The sequence below is a fragment of the Sinohyriopsis cumingii genome, chromosome 15 (assembly GCF_028554795.1).
Source record: "Sinohyriopsis cumingii isolate HCF-2022 chromosome 15, ASM2855479v2, whole genome shotgun sequence".
NCBI lineage: Eukaryota > Metazoa > Mollusca > Bivalvia > Unionida > Unionidae > Sinohyriopsis > Sinohyriopsis cumingii.
Window position 1 is genome coordinate 117,782,903 of NC_142975.1, and position 22,966 is coordinate 117,805,868.

The following is a 22,966-nucleotide window of genomic DNA, read 5'->3' on the forward strand; positions in this document are numbered from 1 at the left end:
ACGTTTTTCATGTCACATATCTCCATTATTAAGAAAATACTGGTCAAAACAAGAAAATATTCAAACAAAATCAAGAAAGTATCTGTCCAAACAGGAAAACACTAGTCAAACCATTTTCAAGGCCATGTTTCCTGACAGTGCTTACAAATTGTCAAAACTTACATTTTTCTACCTAAATTGCAAAGTGGAAGAACTGAAGAAAGTGTGAAAATCTCAGTTTAAATATTCATTTTAATTTTATTTTATTGATTCAAGTATATTCCAAAATAATATGCAATGATTTCAACATCATTTTTCTTTTCAGCTTTATTATTTTCTTTGCAGTTTCCTTATAGATTTGATCTGCCAAGTTTATGTCTCTTGATAAAAGATTTTCTTTAAAAAGATTTAATGTTTGGGTAAATATACTCCTTGAAAAAAATGGAAAAGTCCTGGATTTTTTTAATATCAAGTCTGTATGAACCATGTGTGTAACTTGTTATGTTTAGGCTCCTAATAAAGGCAACAAGAAAAGAGTGAAGACAACCAGCTTTGTAAAATTTAACAAATAATTTATTTCCCTAGAAAAACAAGGTAAAAATAAGGGAAAAAAAACTATGGTTTTAAGAATCAAATCCAAAAATAATCCAAGGATAACCCAAGATTAATAATTAGAAGTCCTTGTAATAAAACGTTCTAATGAATTTGAGTTCAAGTCCTGACGAAAATCCAAAATGGTAGGCAATGACGTATACTGTAGCCAGTATAGTATTGATGCATCAACAGTTCCTTGTTTAACCACAGCAAATAATATTCTGTTGTTTAAATTCCAAATAAAATTTCAATAAATGTCTTTGTTCAAGAATACTGCATGAGCACTTTAATATTACTAGGGAAAAGAATAAATAATTCCATAAAATAGAATTTCAACTCAAAACTGGTCACAACAAAATACCTTTCAGTGTCAAAGGTAAAAAGCCCAACTGGCTGGTTCAATGCAAGAAAACGATTATACAGTTTAAGTAAGACATCACTTGATCACTTTCTAGAAGCTATCTACATGTATAAGGTCACGTATTCCTGGTCAGCCTCGATTTCACTCTTAACAATCCCACACTAGGAATGAATTAAAAATAATTAAAAAAAGAAGTTGTTTATGCCAACTCTAAATCAAGGCCAGGAACTAGGTCAGCATTTAGATACAAAGTTCTATTATTAGGTGTTTACAAAAAAAAACAGTTCCGGGCCCCGAGTGGTCTAAAGCGCTTTCTGTTACGGATCACTGCCATCTCACCTCTGTCTGCATGGGTTTGAGTCTTGGATTCAGCCTATGTGGGTATGTGAGAAAGCTTGCCAGTAGCTTCTCGAGGGTTGGTGGTTCTTTCTGGGGATTTCCTGGGTTCTTCCTCCACCATTAATACTGGATGCCATGTATAGCCTATTGTGAACTGAAAAATGGCATTAAACCCTACAACAACAAAAAAAACAGGTTAAACTAATTTTTGGAAAATGTAAAATTCCAGTAAACAAAATTACATTACAATAGCATGTAATGGAATAATACATTTTTTTAAAACTAACAAACAAAAAATTAAATTAAATCAAATATAAATTAAATCAAATATACATAACAAACTTTAAAACCATTTGAAATTAAGGGATGAAACTTCTTATACTTGTACATTGTCACAAGAACGTGAATCATGTACTACATTGGGGGACCCATCTACAGTTTTTTGACATAGGTCCTATATCTGCTGTTGCCAAAGGTCTCTGCTGTTTTTTGCTTATAATCATATTAACAATGCATACACCTATCTACTAGTACATTCTGAGATCTACTTGTACATTGTGAGAAGGCTTGCCAGTAGCTTCTAGTGGGTCGGTGGTTATTTCTGGGGTTTTCCTGGGTTCTTCCTCCATGCTTTATTATAGCTATCATGCATAGCCTATCTTGTGCTGAAAAATGGCATTAAGCCCTACAACAACAACAATCTCCATTTAAAATCACATCAGGACTTGCACATAACCATTTCTCCTCCACTGACACATACAATCCACAGTCACCTTCAGTATAGCCATTTAAATATAAAAATTGTTTTACCTTAACCTCACTGTCCTGCTCATGTTTTGTAAATTTGTTGCAGATAAATTTTGAATGTAAATGATCCCTTATGAAATTGATGCAGTCTGTTGTCTCTTTAATGGGTACTTTTTATGAACTGTAATTCTCAATTTTCAAGAGTCTCTCCACAAAGAACATTTACACCGACTTACAGTTTCATTTTGCAGCTTATTATTATGATCTGCATCTAGGTGTACATACTTTAAAAAAATGTTGAACATTTCCCACAAGAAAATAAGCTTTCACGACTGCTATGATAATGAACTTTACAGTTCGAAGGTTCACTTGTGAAACTTTTGTTCATTGTTGTTCCTTTAGTTTAAACTAAAGCTTTAAGTGGTGAATTATCAACAGCGGTTTTAAGCTCTGCTTTTGTATAAAAAAAGGTGTGTTTTGGGCAATGAGCACTACTTCTCTGTCATCTTTAATGGGGCTTTCACCAATTTTGGGTTTTTTGAATGTGATATTTGCAAGGGGTTTCGGTTTAACATTTTTCTTCATACCTCAATTCCACTTAACTGTCTTATCAGTAAAACTGACCCCAGTAAGATAATTTCTCACAGCATGTTCAATTTTTGCACAACAAAGCACCAACATGACTGCATGAGTGTTCTTTCCACACCATACCTGTACACCACCCATTCTCAACAACCCCATTAATGGTACAAATAAAGTAAGCTTCGTTTACTTTATTTACTGACTCTAATGAGCTTATTTCTCCTTTCCTGATAATTTTATTCTCCAAGTTTGATGTATTGTGCAAAATTGTATCCATATTTCAACCCTGGAATTAGATATAACTTTGTAAGCTTGTTGCAGAATAGAAACCAAGTGGGTTTTTGGACTAAATGAATAATACAAACACAATGTGAGAAAGATGGAAATTTATGAAATGAATTAATAAAGAAAAATATATGATGTAAAAATTCAATGATTCTCTCACACTCTCAACATACGATTGACTCAAATCACTCTACACAACATTCACACATTGAAAATAAACCAAAATATTAAATCAATATGAAGTACAGATCAAAGAAACCTCATGGACTGCAGATATGCTTCAAACAGTATTTTACACTATAAGAGAGATTCACATAATCTCGAATATGAACTCTATTAAGATTCAAAATAATGTTATGAACACAACTAAGATTCAAAATAATCTTATGAACACAACTAAGATTTAAAATAATGTTATGAACACAACTAAGATTCAAAATAAGCTTATGAACACAACTAAGATTCAGAATAATCTTATGAACACAACGAAGATTCAAAATAATCTTATGAATATAAAAATGCAATTGGAACAACAATTGATCCAAACGTATGCTTCTAGACCCCTTATACAGTCGCACGATTCCTTGAGTTGGCCCACACTCTTATCGGCCGCTCACACCCTTTATAGATCCACCACATGTACAGTCATACATATACACACGTACAGACAGCATACAGCACCCTTTTTAATTTGCTACGTCTACGTCCATGGCACAGACATACGTACATACATACATACGTATCGACAGCCCTTAAATACTCTGGAAACTCCAGACAGCTCTAACAACTTTAGACAGCTTCAGTCAGCTCTAGTCATATTCATCGTCGCAATCACAGTGACAGACACAATCACAGCAACAGACACAATCAGCTACAATAAAACCAAATTGTCCATAATAATAGTTTCTGTACAATCTCTAGATATATGATAATACTTTAACCTCTAATAGTGACTTGTAATTCAAAGTTCAAATCTGCGTTGTAATAAATGCATTATTACACAATAAGACATTACAAACCGAATAAGCTTCGCATGTCAAATGAAAAATGTAAATTTAACACTTACCCCTATGGCTGGAGAACAATGGAGAGCGTACACTCCTTGACATGAACCAAAATGACCAGTGTCGGTTTTAGAAATTGATCTTACTTAAATCCATAGGAGAGTGAGCAGAAGTCAGGGTAAAATACCCGTGCATATCATGTTAGTAATGTTACTTCGTCACAAGTAATTTCTGGCGAGGTACATGTTAATACAGTCGCTTACCTGGAAAAACACTTATTCACCCTAGATAACGTTGTACGCATGTACAACGAGAAATAGTCGAATAGTTCTAAGGCAAAACCAAGTTATTTCTTTGCCTAATTCTGTGACAAAGCTTTTTAAGTTCTTTATTTTCCAGCTAGTGCTTTCAGTGAGATTAAATGGTTGTAAATGTTGTCATTTGGCCACTCTCTTATGTCATCAGTCCATTCATTTATGTTGCATAATACATCAGGCATTAAACATCTCGCTTCAGACATTGCACTTTTCAGTTTAAGTTTCAATTTGTTTACGGCACTTTGCAGTAATGTAATGGCAGACACAGCAGTGGTGCTCCAATCAGACTCAATCGATTCAAAGGGTGATAATTGAAAAAATCTGTATGTATCACTATTTTGTCACACACACAGAGTTGTGGGTGATCATGGTTTATAATTTTTGGATGTAGATTATATAAATGGATAATTATGGCCGATTAATTAGTGCTTTTATCCTAATTGGTGTTCCATTGAATTGTTTCTTTGCATCTTTTTCATCATTATAATACTACTGAAACGTATTTTACAGACATTGCAAACATGCCAAATCCAAATCGACTTCCAGGAGATGCCACAGAGATTGAATCGATTGAGAAGCGCCTGTCCCCTATCATTCATGATAGAGAGATGGAAGTAGAGGAAGAATATGGTCCACCTTTACCACCAACAAATCCACAATCTTCTTCAGTATCAGGTTTTGAAATTATGATTTTTAAATTAGGATATAGTGTTTTATTACATATGTATTTAATTTACATCCATGGTGTTTCTTGGTTGAGAGTCAGTTTGATCTTGGTTAAAGCCACACTTGATTTGGCATGCCAGTTATTGTACCAGAAAAAGGCAAACCTATGTTAAGGCCATTTTCTCATGTAACTTATTGAACCAGTCCTCTGTTGTCAGGGTTAATACAAGCAGTGTCTAAAAGTCTAAATGATGAATTAGTTGTTTTGTGAGTGGATTCAGGTCAGTGAGTGGATTCAGGTCAGTTGGGTGGATTCAGGTCAGTGAGTAGATTCAGGTCAGTGAGTGGATTCAGGTCAGTTGGGTTAATTCAGGTCAGTGAGTGGATTCAGGTCAGTTGGGTGGGGTCTACTCTTATTCCATTAATTGGAACTCTGTTACAAAATGTGTATTCCAATGACAACACTGTTATACAAGGTTACAACTACAATTGTATTGTATCATAGATATAATTCAGAAATGTGCAGATTCAGTGATATAGAATTTGCATGTGAACAATTGCATTTTCTTAATATTCCCTTTCAGTATTTATGAATAGTTCAGATATATTAAGTCAGGATTAATAAAGTCAAAAGTTACTTCCCTTGTAAAACAATCATTGAAGAACAACTGGGATGCTGAGCCAACACTGCCATTATTTTCCTCTTCAGGGAAAACAAAACATCTTGGAATGCTAAATGCTTTACTTTTAATTTTATAAACAAGGCAGGTTATGTAAGTTTTAATGGGAGTACGGTAAAACAGAATTACATAATTTTTGTATGTACAATTGACAGCTTTTCTGACAACTGCCTGCCCTTAAGCTTCTTCATCTATATTTATATTAATATGTAGATGATATTAGATTTTTTCACCTCATTGTTGTTTTTTGCTTTTTATCAGTTTGTCTGATGTTCTGACATAGAACATTTTGGTGAAACCTTCTTAGCTCAATTATACAGAAACTATATGACCTAGGCAAAGGAAGTTTGATACGAACATGCATGTGTTGATCCTCTTTTTAAATATTCATGTTATGTAAATGACTTTTTCAAGCTTTTATCAGGTTCTTTGACTTCTGGATTTTGGATTTATTTTATATACATTGGTGGGGGAGGGGCATATGTGTTTTACAAAACACAAATAGTTGCAGGTAGAATTTTTTGGTCTAAGCTTAACTGTTGATAGGTTTTTTATTGGAAGTTTGAATTATTTGTTATAAGTTTGTGGAATAAAGCCACTGTGAACCTGAAAAATAGTTCATTTTTAAAAAAACTATCTTCAGTACTAATTGGGTGAAAGTCTTTTTTGAAAAGAGAGAATTATGTTCATTTTGAAGACAGATTCCAACGGTTGAGATCAATGTGGATGTGACTTAACAAGTAAAAAGATTGAGTAGATTATCAATTGGACCAATAAGGTTTGAAAAACTATTGTTGTAATATTTCATTTTTGCAGATTCGTTTTGATCAGTCATGTATGTTTTTCTTTCCATGTGTCAGTCCATCGATGTGTGCATATATCTGTCAATCAGTTGTCCTGCTATATACAGTGGGAGGATAATTTTATTTGTGTGATGCATGAGTATGAATAAATGATGAGAAAAGGCTTATAATCATATTAACAATGCATACACCTATCTACTTGGATGGAACTCTCTTGAATGCCAGTAATGTGGATATTTACCAAGGCTTTCTATTTTTTCTCTCGTGTATTTTGCAGCAGAATCATCAACTATAGTACCTGTATCAGATCCCCCAAACTTCATAGACTTGACATGCTCTCACAGAAAACAAAAACACAAGCATAAAGACAGACATAGAGATAAAGCCAAGAAAGATAAAAAGGTAAACTTCTGATTGTTCTTGTGTTTAGAGTTGGAGCATAATGATGATATTAAAATAAAAATCAAGAAGTTAAAATAGGCATACATACATACATACATATATATATATATATATATATATATATATATATATATAAAGTTTGAACTACTAAGCTTGCTAACGGAGGTCTGTGAAACAACATAATATCAGGTCTCTAGCTGGAAATTTCTTACTGGGAATTTGGGAAAATTGGGGACAAGTTCCTGCAAAGTGGGTACTTGTGTGAATAAGGAAACATCATCACCAAGATGTTGGTTATCTCTCTCTCTCTCATATATAAATTTGTCTTGTATATATTTATGGTGAATTTAATTGATGATGTAAATTTTTATAGAACATTAATCAGTGGTTCTTCCTACTCTTTTACAAATGTGATCAGGCATAGCAAGGGAACCAAGCCAAAGGCATACTCAGTGCATTGTTGTTGTTGTTGTAGGGTTCAGTGTCATTTTTCAGCACAAGATAGGTTATACATGGCGGCCAGTTAAATGATGGAGGAAGAACCTCTGTGCATTGAAAGCCTCATTTCACAGATAGGGTTCATTATGGAAAAGTGAGTTCCAGAATATGTAGTAAACTTCAAATAACTGAATGAGCTCTCAGAGCTTGCTGAAAAATGTGAGAAATTTCACTATTACATGTCATGAAATACAGAATCAGTATTTTATTAATATAACAATTTTAAAAAAAGTTTTATTGATAGAACAAAAAAAAGTATTTTACTAATAATAAAATTATTTTACTAATAGAACAACCCAAAACTTGAGTTTACATTGGTTTACAAAATAAATGTTTGCAGGTTTTGAAAATAAATTCTTGTTTTGTTGTGAGTCTACAATAACTCTAGAACATATCCACATTCACAAGCAAAAAGCAGTGATGTAATGTACAGTGTTTTTGCTTGTACACATGTGATATGTGTTGAAACCACATGAAGTAATGTTTTTGATGATCACTCAGAGATTGGCCTTTTTAAAAAAACTAAATGTAATTTACACCCATTGCAAACTAATGTAGAAAAGGCTGTTTATTGCCAATTATTCTCAACACAATTATAAAACAAGTATTCGAACATTTAAACCACCTCACTCCGCTCTTCCATGTTGATGTCCAGCTGTTCTTAATTTTTCAGTAACTTGAGATGTCACTTATTTTGTGGTCTTTGTGTTTTGACCCCATTATGCACGAGTTATTAAATGAGAGCTGTTTTTGATCCTTGTGAATTCAAAAAGTCCTCCCTTTTCCCTTCTCTTTCTACACTGAAAGAGACTACTCCCTGGTGGCCTAAGTGGTCAGAACATTTGCCTTTGATGCACAAGGTGACGGGTTAGAACCCTGGCCAAGTAATACCCAAGACTTGTAAAAATGGTACTCGCAGCTGCCTCCTTTGGTGCTCAGCATTAAGAGGTTAGGGTTAGAACTTGTCATCCTGGTGTCAGGATAATGTGACTGGGTGGGGCATGATGCTACATGTCTGCGGCATGATGCCCCAGTGCTAGACATCACTATAAACTGCCACACTGCAGACATCATAGCGATATCACTTAAACATTGTTAAAGCTACGTTAAAATCCAAATCACACACTCCACACTGAAAACTTTAGAAAACTTGAAATTTGAAAACCTGTTAATATCCCAAAACATGTTGAAATAATAATTGCTCATACACTCTAGAAAAGGTATTTTGTACTGTCAGCTGTCCAGCCACATTGTTATTAAGGCTAATGAAAAGACCGATGAAGTCGTTAAAACTGCCATGCAGTTACCAGTTTAAAATGGAACATTCCATATTCTGAACTCTGATACAGTAGTCCCCCTCTTATAAGGCCACCCCTAATGCAGCAGGGAAGTGGCCTTATAATGCAGGTGGCCTTTCTAGTGGGGGATGACAAATGCGAATAGTAAATACATATGAAAAAAGTCACAAGTACATTTAATTTTAAATATTTAATATTTTAATTAAAAAATTACATGCATGATGTGAAATAAACGTAAAACATACTTTGTCATCATTTGCAAAAGAATGCTATGAATAACCTTTGATACAGTTTTAACACTGTCTTTATAATTATGTTACAGTTCACATCACGTCACTTTGTTGGTAACAATCTAAAAAACAAACCAGTCTCATCACATTAAAAATATCCTTGCTGTCATATCCCCTGCATATATCGTTTAGTCTTTTGTTCCAGTCTTCGACAACTTCATTATTAACATCAGCTGATTCGCCGCTAATGACAGAACACTTGATACTGTGTCGCACTTGAAATCTGTGCAACCATCCGTTACTTGCGGTAAAGTCGTCATATCCCAGTTCAACTGACAAAATTTTTGCTTTTTCTTGTCTTTCAAATCAGGATTCAAACGTCTCCTGGCTCAAACAATCTTCCTTTCTCCGTCCATTTCACCTTTCCACTTCTGCAGAATTGTTTCATTATCTTTCACGATATTGTTTATCTGAGTCTTCCCGACATTAGTTTTCTGCAAGGATCCTTGACGCGCCCCCCCCCCGGTCAGTTGAATTACTTTCACGTTCTCCTCTAAACTGAGAATTTTTATTTTCCTCGATGACATGTTGATCTTTTTGCAGTAAGTTATTCATGTTGCCAACTACAATACTGATAAAACAATTTTGTATGCATCTAAACAAATTGCTGTGTGTTTTTAAAGGAAGTGATCTTGTCACATGATTCGTTAGTTGCAGTCTGGTACCCTATTGTTTTTATACATTTCTTGAAACTAGATGAGAGAAGCCAAAACGGCTTCGATATGTACCATTAACATCACACAGATTTGACCTCACGGCCGCTTGGATTCGTAATTTTGACAATTATTGTCAGTAGTAATAGCCACTGATTACCAAAGTGAACAAGCTCAACATCTTGCTAAGGGAAGCCATAAAGGCTATTAAACCATTTTCCTGCTGACTTGGGTATTGTACATCAATACTGCCACTTCTCAGCTGTTTGTACTGTTCGATAATTGTATTCTTAACAATTATCAGAGTGACTAAACCGGACATCTTATGATAACACAGCAGTAAGGCTAATTGGATTACATGTACGTACCCTTTTGTATGGATTAAAATTTGAGTCTTTCTCAGTTTTTATGGAATAAATTTGGCTTCTCATGAGGCGTAAATGATATAATATTAACCTTAGTGGTAAATGTACTTTACTCAACACTTCTTTCAGTAACGAAAACCTGACATCAGGAAACAGAAATCGGATTACTTAACACACGTTATGAATACAATACTGGTTCTGGATACATATTCAAATAAAATGCGGCCGCTTATGAGGGGTAAATTTTATGATTTTGCACTAATATGCTGGCCGCTGGTCGCGTTAGCCGGGTGGCCTTTCGCGAGGGGTACTTTTGAACACAAACTCGTCGGTGCCAACGGATTCTGGCCGTAAGGAGTGGGTGACCGCTGGTCAGGGGGCCGTTAAAGAGGGGGACTACTGTACTATATAAATCAACATGCCAGTTCAAAATGGAACATTCCATATTCTGAACTCGGATACTATATAAATCAACATGCCAGTTTGAAATGGAACATTCCATATTCTGAACTTGGATACTATATAAATCAACATGCCAGTTTGAAATGGAATATTCCATATTCTGAAATCAACATGTTCCATATACATGTACTTGCAAAATGTTTCTGAACATCGTGCAAAAGTGGTTTCCCTTATAGAAGAGGGGAGTAGTTTGTTGATCAGATATTGAACATACAGAGATATCTCATCTTCACTAGCCAAGGTTCCGTATTTTAACCCAATCTACACCATGGCAGATCAAACATATTTTAATGATTTGTCATAGTGAAATATATTGGATTTCATGAGTTACCTCCCTTAATATGTAATGCCAGCTAACTAATAGCATGTAACAGCAATTGCTTGTTTATGAGTCTATTTAAGCTGTGATTGTGGTGGCTTGCTGCCTCATCCAATGAAATTTACAGACCAGATGCACAGAAATATAGGGCTAACATATCCTAACCTTGGCTAGCAAAGATTGGGGTATGTACCCTTCCAGTGTCCACTGATAGTGGTACACATTATTATTGAGTGTGTTAACTTCCACCCTTTGAGATATGTGAACTCAATGAAGAATCAATATTCTCATGCACCACCAGAGAAAATTTTGGAATTTCTGAGGGAATGCATTTTATGTAAAAAAAAAATATTGATCATGTATTTGTAGGATTGGATATTTTTTGCCTTTATATTGTTGGGGGGATACATTGTACAACATGTTTGCCTTTATATTTTTGGGGGATACATTGTACAACATGTCTGCCTTTATATTTTTGGGGGGATACATTGTACAACATGTTTGCCTTTATATTTTTTGGGGGATACATTGTACAACATGTTTGCCTTTTATCTTTAATATTGTAATATATGTTTTGCTTTATTTTTAAGGGTTTATATTCCTTAAGTTTTCATCCAGTTATTCATATTTACATTTTTAGATCTTTTCTTTTAGTTGGCACCATATAGCCATTTTTTTTAGCTGAGCTGCTGATAAACCTACACAAATACATATGTACACCCCCCCCACACACACACAGAGTTGCCTAGGCTCAAACAGTATCACATGCAGCTTCACTTTTTGGGGCTGTTAAAATAACATCTTATTGAAAAGATTTGAAAATAAACAACCCTACCCCTACCCCCATTCCCATACACACAAGAGTTGCCTTGGCTCAAACAGTATCACATGCAACTTCACATTTTGTGTGTGTGTGGGGGGGTGAATTTAGAATGTCAGTCATCTTCTCTTGAGAAGAGGTGAAAATGAACAACCCTAAATATAGTCATGGAAATGACTGAAATTAGAAATAACGTGGCTTTTAAAGTGATGGTATAAAGCAATTTGATATACCAATACTATTGGTATATCAAATTGGGATCCACCTATGGTGCAGGAATACACATATATAAACATTCTTGCAACTGTGCTGATGATTATAGATCAGTGATGAATTTCCACTCATTAATTATTAGTGACATATGAAAATAACGATAAAAAATATTAATAATCCTTGTTTTCTAAATGAATTTAATATGGTACACAATTTCATCACAGTCCTTTCTGCTTTCCATTCCCCCTCATATTTCATGCATTTGTGCATAAGGGACAAAATAGGCAGAAATCTGGAGTGAGAGAGAAAAAGAATTTGGGCTAGATGTAAACATTGAAACTCAACTTAAAGCAAGAAACCTATGAGAATATGGCTAGTTGTAATGGTATGTGTACACTTTCCTTGGAATTTATCTACAGTGTTTATATAATCAATGATACAAGGTTGCAATAGATTGTCTACATTATATGGTACATTTTCTGGTCATAAGGCACACATACTGTAGTGTATTTAATGCTTTATTATTGTTGTTTCTTAAACTTATTATAATGTTCTAAAAATCGATTATTATTAAATATGAAATTGTCCAAAGGCAGTCTCTCTCTCTCTCAGCAAGACTTATGAGTCATGGTAAACATTAGGTCAAACTGACCAAAGGCTGAGATAGAGTTTTCTCGTTGGTAGTAATGTTATTAAAGCAAAAAAATGACTTAGATCTACTGTAAATATATTAAAATATTTTAATTACCTCTTGTTGGTTTGTCATTTCACTTAGTTTCTATTCCACATTAACTTCCATGTGCCGGTACATGAAAGGCTGAGTGCTTATCTGAATAGTGTAGCTAACCATATTTTTTGCTCTACTTTCTTCATTAAAACCATCTTTCATGTTTAAATGATAAGTGTGACTTATATTGATTTAATCCATGTGAATAAAAATAGAAACTCAAAAAAGAAAACAATCAACTTATCAATATATAGAGGTGACTGTAAATATCAACAAAAGGCATAGAACTACATTTTGTTGCGGACACACATGGAAGGGATATGAGGAGTTCATTCACACAGTTGCCTGTAGTCAAACCTAAACTCTGTTTAAAAGGCAAATATATGTATTTGTATGTGATACAAATAAAATATATGTACAGTATGTTTGCTGTGTCAATGATATATCACTCTTTGCATACATTTTTCATTAAAAGGAAACAAGGCAAGCCTTGTTTTTCTTTTAATGAAAAATTTATACATCTTGTATATATTGCCCTCATTGTTTAAATATTGCAAATTTCCCGTTTTGTAGATTGTACATTTTTTTAAAAGAAATGTGCTGTGTTTTTAAGGTTTTTCTGTTTGGTTATGGAAGAGGCAAAACATTTTACAATTAATTTCAGGGATGAACATGAAATACATGCATGGCATGGTATGTCTATAATTGCAGTGAAATCTGTGGAAGTATTGTAATGTTTTGGTGTACTATATCACAAGTATTTCAATATTTTGATTACTACATCTGAAAACATGTGCACATAGCAAGTGCTTTAAGTGTAGGATATAGATAAGTCTTCTTCATTCAGGTGTTTGTGTGCTTGTAGGAGCTCTACATGCACCTAAGGATTGTAATCAAGACATGAAGCTTATCAGATAACTGTTTGGAACATTTTCAAGACTATCAAAATTTGTCATCCTGAAACTGCAGTTATTCACAATTATTTCAGGAAAAACGTAAGAAAAGCAAACACAAGAAGAAGCACAAGAAAAAAGAAAAGAAGAAAAATAAGCACATAGATTCTGATGATGAAGCAGATGATGAGACAAGCAGTGATGATTTGGATGATGGTCACTCTGGTTCTCCAGCACCTACAGAAAGAGAACTGCTAGAAAGGTACATTATCACATGTAGATAAAAGTCTTGTTCAGTCAGAAGCTTGTTGGACTTAGGATCTAGGCCATATGTGCACAACTGATAGTAATCCAGAATTGTGGCATTTCAAAAAACAAGGCATTCATAATTTGAAACATCCTGCATCATTGTCAGGATAGACTTAATTACTAATGTAGATGATGATAGTCTTTTTTTTATACTAAGTTGCAACTTCTTGATAAAAATTAGAATTCTAACATTAATTGTAATGTCAGTTATTTCAACTTAAGTATAACCAGTGAATATAATTAGTGGTGTGTATGTGTAACCAGTATGTATATATATATTTACTAAAATGTAGTGAATTCGTTTTGATCTTTTGAAGTTTGTGAAGTATGATTTTAATGAAGTTCACTGAGACAGCTAAAAAATCCCATATAGAATTCTTAAAGATTTAAAGATGAACCAACATCTGCTCTGACTTTATGTTCTTAGTCCCAAATATTTTTATGTAATGTAATGTAAGGACATAATATTAATGTTTCCATTCTTCTAAGCATCTGTGTCTACATGACAGTTTTGTTTCTGTTCTTCAGCTTAGAAAGTATTGACTGCAGGGTGAAATCTGCCAGTCCATCTATGCTAGCCAAGGGTTGTCAGTCAAGTTCATTCCACATCCATCGTTGAACAAAAGTGTTTTATTGATGAAAGAGTTAATATCTGTAGTAAGCAATGTCACTTCAACATTGATAGAGCTTGTTCCATTACGTATTATGTATTCACTTATGTCCACATTCCTTGAAATGAAAGAAAAGTTTGAGAAAAGAAGGTTTAAAATTGTGTAACTTATGTCGTTTTCTACTTTGCAGTTTTTCCTGGATTGTCTTGTTGCTACAAACCAAGAATATAAAGACCCAATGAAAAGTTTTGCTTTTGTGTAAACAATAGGAACTCATATCAAATCACAAATATATGCCCTTTTGAAAGTGTAATTTGATTTTTCAGAAAGCGATAAAAATTGATACTCATGAAAATAAATGAATCCAAATCTTATCAAGGGTCAATGTGGAATGAAATGAATTTATGACATATGGCTAGCAAATATATTGCCAGTCTCCACTTCCAGGTGTGATGTACCACATTAATGTCAAACTGAGGCATAATAATAATAATAATAATAATAATAAAAATAATAATAATAATAAAAATAAAAATAATAATAATAATAAAAATGAAATAATAATAATAAAAATAAAAATAAAAATAATAATAATAATAACTTTATTTAAAGAGGGTAACACAATTAGCTGATACAGCAAAGTATTATCACAAAGTGGCTTGCTATAAAATGCAATCTCTGTCCATTAAACAACCAGCCACTGGTTGGTACAAACTGGCTCTATAAGGGAGTTGAATAACTGAGGGTGCATAATTTCTAGATGAAGAAAAGGAAAATCAGATGCTAGTTGTGTATGTGATATATTTATTTCAAAGACGTGGCTGGATTGGGCTTTTGGACTGTATGATTGGTTTATAGACTTACTTTAAAGGTCACACTGCATTATTATCTTTTTCATACTTATATCGAGCTACCATCAGTAAAAATGTAAAGAATATGTTTAATAGGCTAGTTCATGAAATTTATGTTCTTTGGTTAATGATCAGTTTCATCCAATCATAAACATTAGTATGTGGAAACATTAATCCAGATTTTAGTGGCTGCTGTGATGAGGTGAAATGATAAAGATGCTCAGTGCACAGTGGAAGATATTTCTTTTATCACGGGCATTAATTCATCAACTAATATATTGAATAATCTTGTGAAGCTCAAAGAAAAAGGTCCTACATTTGATTCCATACAGCCTTGATTTATCTCCAAGTAATTTTGACAAACCTGGCATCAAAGTTTTGCTGCAGTGGATCCAGATGATCTTTTATTCAGATTCTGACACATGGATTTGTTGCTAAATCCACCTGCCATCTGAGGGCAATCAAAAGGTTGTCATCCACTTTTTCCTCCACTGACATATCCAGAGGCAATGATGCAAACCCAGACGATGGAAAAGAGTTGTGGGTCTCGGCTTTCTTTTTTTCTTCAGTTATGGCAGAAAAAGACAATATAACCCCCACCCCAGACAACATGACTGAAGTGGGTTAATTGTCTCAGGATGATATAAGTCTCAGGAGGATTTATGCTTATAAATTAGAGTGATGTCAGTGAGTGTCTTGTTTAAATGCTGTCTGAGATATAATAGAACCCGTTGGCAGGCGTGCATAGCCAGGCTTCTCAAATTTTGTCAGCAAGATACAGCATTGCAGAGACAAGAATTAAATTTGGTGGGTCCACCTTCTCATGGATGCTTTTGCTAGGTTGGCTAGATTTGCCCAAGGTCAGTCTTTTTTTTTTTATCTGAGTTTTGATGTCACATGGTATTTTACCATCACTTATGATATTGTCATGTTAGGAAGGTGGATTTTTTTCCTTCTCAGGAGGAATTCAGACAGTGTCACCTCAGATGATGCCAAAAATTCCCCACAAATTTGACCAACATTGTTGATGCATCATTAGCTTGAACTGGTAAACAACCAGTATTCAACGTATGGTGGCTAGGGGAGGTAATGGGTAAGAGTTGCTTCCCTATGTCTTTATGCTATAACAATGAGAAAGACCTTTTCTTCAGGATGTGATTGCTAAATTTGAATGGTAGAACTTATTTCCTAATGTATGCTGATATATAACTGGGTAAGTATTTTCAGAAAAATGTTAATTGACTAAAGGACATGATCTCCAGGACTGGTTCTTAGATCACAAATAATTCTTGCACTAAAACATAGACTCAACTCAAAAGTGTGACATTTTATTGGCCAAATCAAACCAAAGCCCAATCAAACATCAGAATCTTGAGCTGAATTTGAGTTAAAATTTTAGAATTACTTCATATTTCTGAACCTGATGATAATACATGGCATTTGAGATGTAGGAACTCCTTAGCTCAGAGATTACCAAAAAGTTGCATGCCAGACCTGAAGATTAAAGTGTAAAGGCACAGTTTTACCCCTGCGCTATTCATAGTTTATGGTTGCCCCATTACATTTATAATCAGATGTCCCTTCTCTGAAACCATTTGTGAATTTGAGATTATTTGATTGTTTTGTATAAAAATGCTTAAAAAGTTTTTTCTTTTTCCAGGTTAAAAGCTCTCCAGAAAAGTCAGATCATGTGAATTTCATTGCAAAATGGCAGCTGAATACAAAAAACACAAACTTACAAATTGTGGATGCAAAGAAACCCATTATCATGGAATTTTGTACATTCTTATGCAGCAGGATTATATTGAAAGAAAATGAGCATGCATTATAAATACTGTGCATAGTTGAAAATCTGATGTATGAAAAACGTTTAGCTGTTCTGAAAGATTTGAAAGAGTCTGTGTAGAGTTCTGCCTGTAGCAGAGTTATAATGTTCAGAGAGATTTGTCATGTACACTGATATGGAATGCAATCATGAAATAAAAGTTATAAATAAAAAATAAATGGTTAAACCAATTGATTTTTAAGATAGGCCTAGATATTGATAAAGACTGGATATTTTACAATTATTTTTTTTTACACAGCAGCAGAAATGATAATGTTGACCCACTATTCATTATGTCACTTTGATGTTTAGTAGCTTACAGTAAGGTGACATTGTAAGTCTTTGCATATATTAGCTGACATGTCTTACTGCATTGAAGACAAACAGAAGGTATTTGGAAGTCTTTGCATTTGAAAGCTAACATGGTCTACTACACTGAAGACATCTGTAAGCCTTTCCATATGAAAGCTGGCATGGTCATTAGTTATATTGTCCTTATGATTAGTAGCAATTCTCCACAAAATAATATTAGATACACTATATCTTGTGAAATGACATGAACTGTACCCATTGTTTTTCTTAAGTCATTACAAACCACTGATGGACATTACTTAAATTACAATGTGCATTTTGTGAAAATAGGTTGAATTGTCCACATGTTTAAAAAAAAAAAAAAGCATTGGAACTTTGTGCTTGGCACCATCTGTACATCATTTGGTAAATTTTTTGGCAAGGTTTTTAAGAAGCCTATCCAGTAACATAATTTTGTTTACAGAAAATACAATGGCTTTCTATAGCAACACCTATAATAATCTTCCTTTTTCTTTCCACTTCTGAGGAGCAAATAAAAATATTGGTAATATGAAGTGATGTTGATTAGGAATATCATACCCTTATGTTTCAACTTTTCAAGCCAGAACATGTCAAAAAGATCTTTTTAAAACATGGCTTGTTTTGACCTCTGAAGAAAATTGGTAATGGCAAGCAGATTTTACATGAAAATCATAAAGAATTTTTTTTTCATAAATAGTATCCAATGCATAGTCCAGTACAAGTTTAAACTATTATGTACCATGTTTGGCCCTATCTTTGTCTCAAGAAAAAAATTGCAAATATTTTAGAAGTTTCCTGCCATTACGCTTTTCTACTTTCTGATGTTCAACACTCCTTATGATTTTACACTTGTACTGTGTCTTAACTTGATCGTTTAATACAGATTTTAGTAAAACACAAACATGGGTTGCAGTATGTTTTTAAAACTAAATTATAGCAAAACATGACAAATTGGCGTATGTGCAATGAACTTTTGTGAGGCAGACAAGGGATGGTCTCTCTCTTAAAAGGTAATATCACTGAGCTTAATCTCGGTCATAATACTTGTTTGAAGTTGCCAAGTTACATAAAACATTTCAGAATCATTAGGTGATACCAGTTATTCTAATGACCTTTGCATCTTCTGATGTATGGATTATTTAGCTTTTGTATACTGAATGCTAGTGCTGACAGTGACATAAAAAAGTAACCATGATACATTTAGTTCACTGTTAGACATTATCATTGATTGGTCAGTGTGCTGCAATCAAGTGTTTTGAATTGAATGATGCTATGAATGCAAAGAACAACTTTGAACACTGATGCAGTTAATATTATGGATGGGTGCATCATAGCAAAGTTAATACTATTTCTGTTTGCAACACTGGTATAATTCAATTAGTAACTCGTTATAATTTTGGGACATACTTTCTGTCATTTGAAAGTGTGTATTCTTGCCTTACTTTGGCTGCAGTTTTGATCTCATTAATTTCCTACAATTGCACAGAGGATTTCTTCTTGAAGCAGAGTGTTGTATAATTATAAAGTATGAGGATCAGCTGATAAAATGTTTCAGAGACCAAAGTATTTTGATATGATGTTTCAGACCTGTCAGATCTACTCTAAAATAAACCAATTTAGTATCGATTTATGTATTTGACACAGAAGATGTATGTTTTGTGAAGGCTTATTCTGATTAAAGAAAAAATACAAGTGTTTTTTTCCATTAATGGGGAACATTTCAGGCCTATAGTCCAAACATTCAAGATGTTATACAGAAATTTGTTAATGGACAATATGACCACAAAAATAATATTCATAACACCTGGCATATAAAAAAATCATCTTTTAAACAATTATAGAGTAACTCAAGGTAAGAATTTAATTTTTAATAATTTAATATCAGACATGTAGATTTTCATTAGCAAAACTGAATTACACATGGAGTATTTCAACATTCTGACACTGGAAAATAATTTTTCTGCACACTGTAAATAAAGCCTGCTTTTATAAAAGAATTTGCTAAATGGTACGTTTTTGACTACTATGCTGTGTCATAATTCCAAAAGCTCGCATAACTTTGACTTAACAAATCATTGAGGTGAGTAATATTCTGAATATAAATACACCCATCCGATTTCATGACTTCACACACGCCAGTATCCATAAGAACTTAGTTAAATGAGTATTATTGTATGAGCATGAAAAGAATGTCACTGACATAATTTTGCCCATGATGAGTAGCACCCTCCAAGATGAATATATCCATCAAGCAGTACTTACAAGGACAACACTGAAAATGTGTTAAATGCAATAATATAATATTTGGAGCATGAAAAGTTGGTCATAATGACCTAATTTTACATGCGAGTATAAATATGCTCATCAAATTTCATTACATTGGAGAAACTGAGCTATGTGCAAATATTTAATGTAATTGCTGGAGTGTGAAAAATGGGTTGCAGTGGAGTACTTTGTCCACCTGTCAGTTTCATGACTGTATATACAATGGTGTCAGAGTGACTGCTAACTTGCCCTTGATGCTTACGTCAACAATGCCATAAAGAAAGTGATCCCTGTGTCTTGCAAATGCTTTGCAGGTGAGACAAAAACAAATTAGGCTACACTTTGCAGATTAATTATTGGTGAGGAAAATAACCTCTGCAAAATATTTATATAATGGCTGCCATTGATTGTAAATAAAAATTCTCTTGCTAACAAAAACAACTGGTGTGGCAACAATATACAAACTGGTATGTAGTAAAATAAAGTTATTCCTAAAAATGACTGCTCCTGTGACCTAGTGGTTAAATGTCTGCCTCAGATGCATGAGCTCGCTGGATTGAACCCCACCAGTCATACCAAAGACTTATCAAAATGGTACAAACAGCAGCCTCAATAGTTGCTCATCATTAAGAGGTTAGTGTTAGGACTGGTCGGCCTGGTGTCAGGATAATGTGCCTGGATGGGACATCATGCTACATGTCTGCGGCATGATGTCCCAGTGCCAGACATCACTATAAACTTCCACACTGCAGACGTCATAGCAATATGACTGAAAAATTATTAAAATTATGTTAAAATCCCAAACATGCACACATTCCTAAAAAATTAGGTCACACTGACCTATATTTAATATGGGCAAGCTGTCCTTTATAGACATCCACATTGCGATTTTCATGGGTATTGGTGAAATGGGATCTAATAATTTTTAACCTTAAGAAATGTATAGTTGAGAATACTAAAGTCACTCAAGCACTAGTTTTGGTACAATTGTGTCCATCCACCAAATTTCATATGCATGTGCAATAAGGTCCAAGTTATTGAGGAAGTGACAAATGGATTGCTGCAGTCACTCAAACATGAATATTGCATCAGTGTTTTGATATGGTAGGGTTACTCTCTTTGAAACACATCCACATACCAAGTTTAATAACCGTAGGTTAAATAGAACCCAAAATACTTAGGGTTTAACAAATATAAAGCTAAAATACATTAAGAGACCCTATGAAGCCAGATATCACTCACATAGCTGATATTTGCCTATAAATAAAACTCGAGAGCAAGCATTTTTTCAAGTATGGCCAGCTGGACAAGGGAGATAACTACTGACGTGTCTAAAAGAATTTGGCCAGCTGGACAAGGGATATAACTACTGACGTGTCTAAAAAATTTGAAACCCAATTTCATCTGTCTATTTGAGAAAATCAGAGGCCAGTGGATCTATACTTTGTTACTAATTTTATTAAGACCAATCTTTTTATATTTTTAGTAATACAAACCATACTTGGTAAAGAGATTGAAAGACAGTGAAATCCCTCCTAACCAAAATTTGCAAGTGCACAGAGGATTTGTCAACATGTGCATCTTCAGATGGTGATCGCAACATTTCCCCAAGATTCATGCTAATCCACTCAAATCTGAGAGATTATTTGCATTTGCAAGATTCTGATATATATACTGCATTCAGCTGCAAGGCAAAATGGGAACCAACTCATAAAAATTACATGAGCAGAGCGATTCACAATTGTGAATCTCTAAAAATGATCACATTTGCCTTTCTTTCCAATCCATCCAAAACTGCAAGACTTGTTGTGCAAACATGATAGACATATTTTGCATTAAGTAACAAGACAAAATGGGCATGAACTCTAACCAAAATTGGTACTGGGTTGATCTACAAGATTTGTATATATCCATACTTTAAAAAAAAGGCAGAAGGGATAATCCAAATGTTTCCTAGAGATACCTTACATAATTTATTGATAGATGAACATGACAATAGCTGTACATGTCATATTACATGCCTTTAAAATAAAAATGAATCAAGAGTTGAAGGCATTATGTCAGTCAAGTTGAACCGTGTCCAGTTTTCCACGAAGTGTCTCAAAAATAAGCATTTTCATCATCAATCAAAATTATGTCTAGTCACAATAACCTTAATGTTTAACCTTTCGAATCCAAAACCTATAGGGTTCTTCCTTACCCAAAGTGCACACTATCCACAACATTTGGTCCAGGTCTGTTATGTGCAATAATGTTACAGTGCTGAAGACATGTACCTCCTTCATTCATAGTGATGTTGACCTTTATCCCAAAATGAATAGGCTTCCCCCTTACCAAGTGTAAGCTACCCACAAAGTTTGATCCAGGTATGTAATGTCTGGAACATTTATTGCTTTTCTAAAAAGCAACTTTTAGAATTTGGACGGGGTTTTATTTCAACACTTAAAAGGTATGTACAGTTCTGATGCATCTCGTAATGCATTTGTTCATTTTCAGTGAAAGACAGTCAAATGTTAACATTTAGGCACTGTTAATCTTTTTTGTTCATAAAACTCTAATGCTGTTTTGTGCAGAAATAACAGGTTGTCTTTTCAAAATGCAAGAAACTATACAAATTCAAATCCTTGCCAGACTTGTATATTTAAGAACATGTTTGTATGGGTTTAATGCCACGTTTTAGCACATGAAAGGCTATATATAAATATAAGCCAGTCAATTCTGGTGGAGGATGAACATAGGAAGATGCACTGATATAGGATGCTATTGGAAAGATTTCTCATTCACTCTTAATGGCCAAATTGATACCTGAACCAACACAGATGTGAGTTATCTGTAAAATGTAATGCCTAGGACCACTCTTCCACCCTGGGCCCAAAAACATTAAAAACAAGCCTTGGAGAACGGGCTTATTTCCCAATATTATTTTGTCATGTGAGATTGTCAAAGTGGGTGTACCGCACACCAGCACCCATCATCTACCAGGCAATGATAACAGTACAAGAGTTATTCCTGTAAAGCACATCATTTATTTGAGATGAAATTATCATTATGACAATGGATCTGCAATTGTGTAAACTCAACTTACCCTGCCTGGAGGCTTCCTCTCAAATTTGGTCATATTCTGTCATGCAATTGCGAAGAATGATTTTTTTAAAATAGAAGTTTCAACTTTTAGCAATGACAGTCATATTGATGGCAGACCAATTTGCAATACAAATATAAATATAAATATAAATTTGCAATACCTCTGCATTATCAAATTGGGCCAAAATCTGTTGAGCAGTTTTTAAATATAATTTTAAGGTTTTAATAATTTTAACTATCAGATTAGCATCATTTGCAAAAATCTGAAAGTCCATCATGGCAGAATGGTCTCTGCCAAATTTGGTTGTAATTTACCCTTTTCTTTTTTATTAGTTACATACAGCAAATGTTGACAGATACAGAATGGACGATGCCATACCATAAATATGCT

The 22,966-nt window shown here is 33.9% G+C and overlaps 1 protein-coding gene across 3 annotated transcripts in view; it reads left to right on the top strand.

Moving 5' to 3' along the window:
* The window catches only part of LOC149782563 (G patch domain-containing protein 1-like), a 75,941-nt gene extending 57,023 nt beyond the window's left edge, over positions 1-18,918 (top strand). For 2 of the 3 annotated variants that reach the window (XM_089934009.1, XM_089934011.1), the window contains exons 15-18: positions 4,719-4,883; positions 6,635-6,759; positions 13,393-13,559; positions 16,729-18,918. In XM_089934009.1, coding sequence (XP_089790135.1) covers positions 4,719-4,883; positions 6,635-6,759; positions 13,393-13,559; positions 16,729-16,762 — 491 coding nt within the window. In that variant the 3' untranslated portion in view covers positions 16,763-18,918. The remainder of the gene's footprint in view (positions 1-4,718; positions 4,884-6,634; positions 6,760-13,392; positions 13,560-16,728) is intronic. The other variant, XM_089934010.1, reaches the window with a different exon arrangement.
* The last annotated feature ends 4,048 nt before the right edge of the window (positions 18,919-22,966 follow it).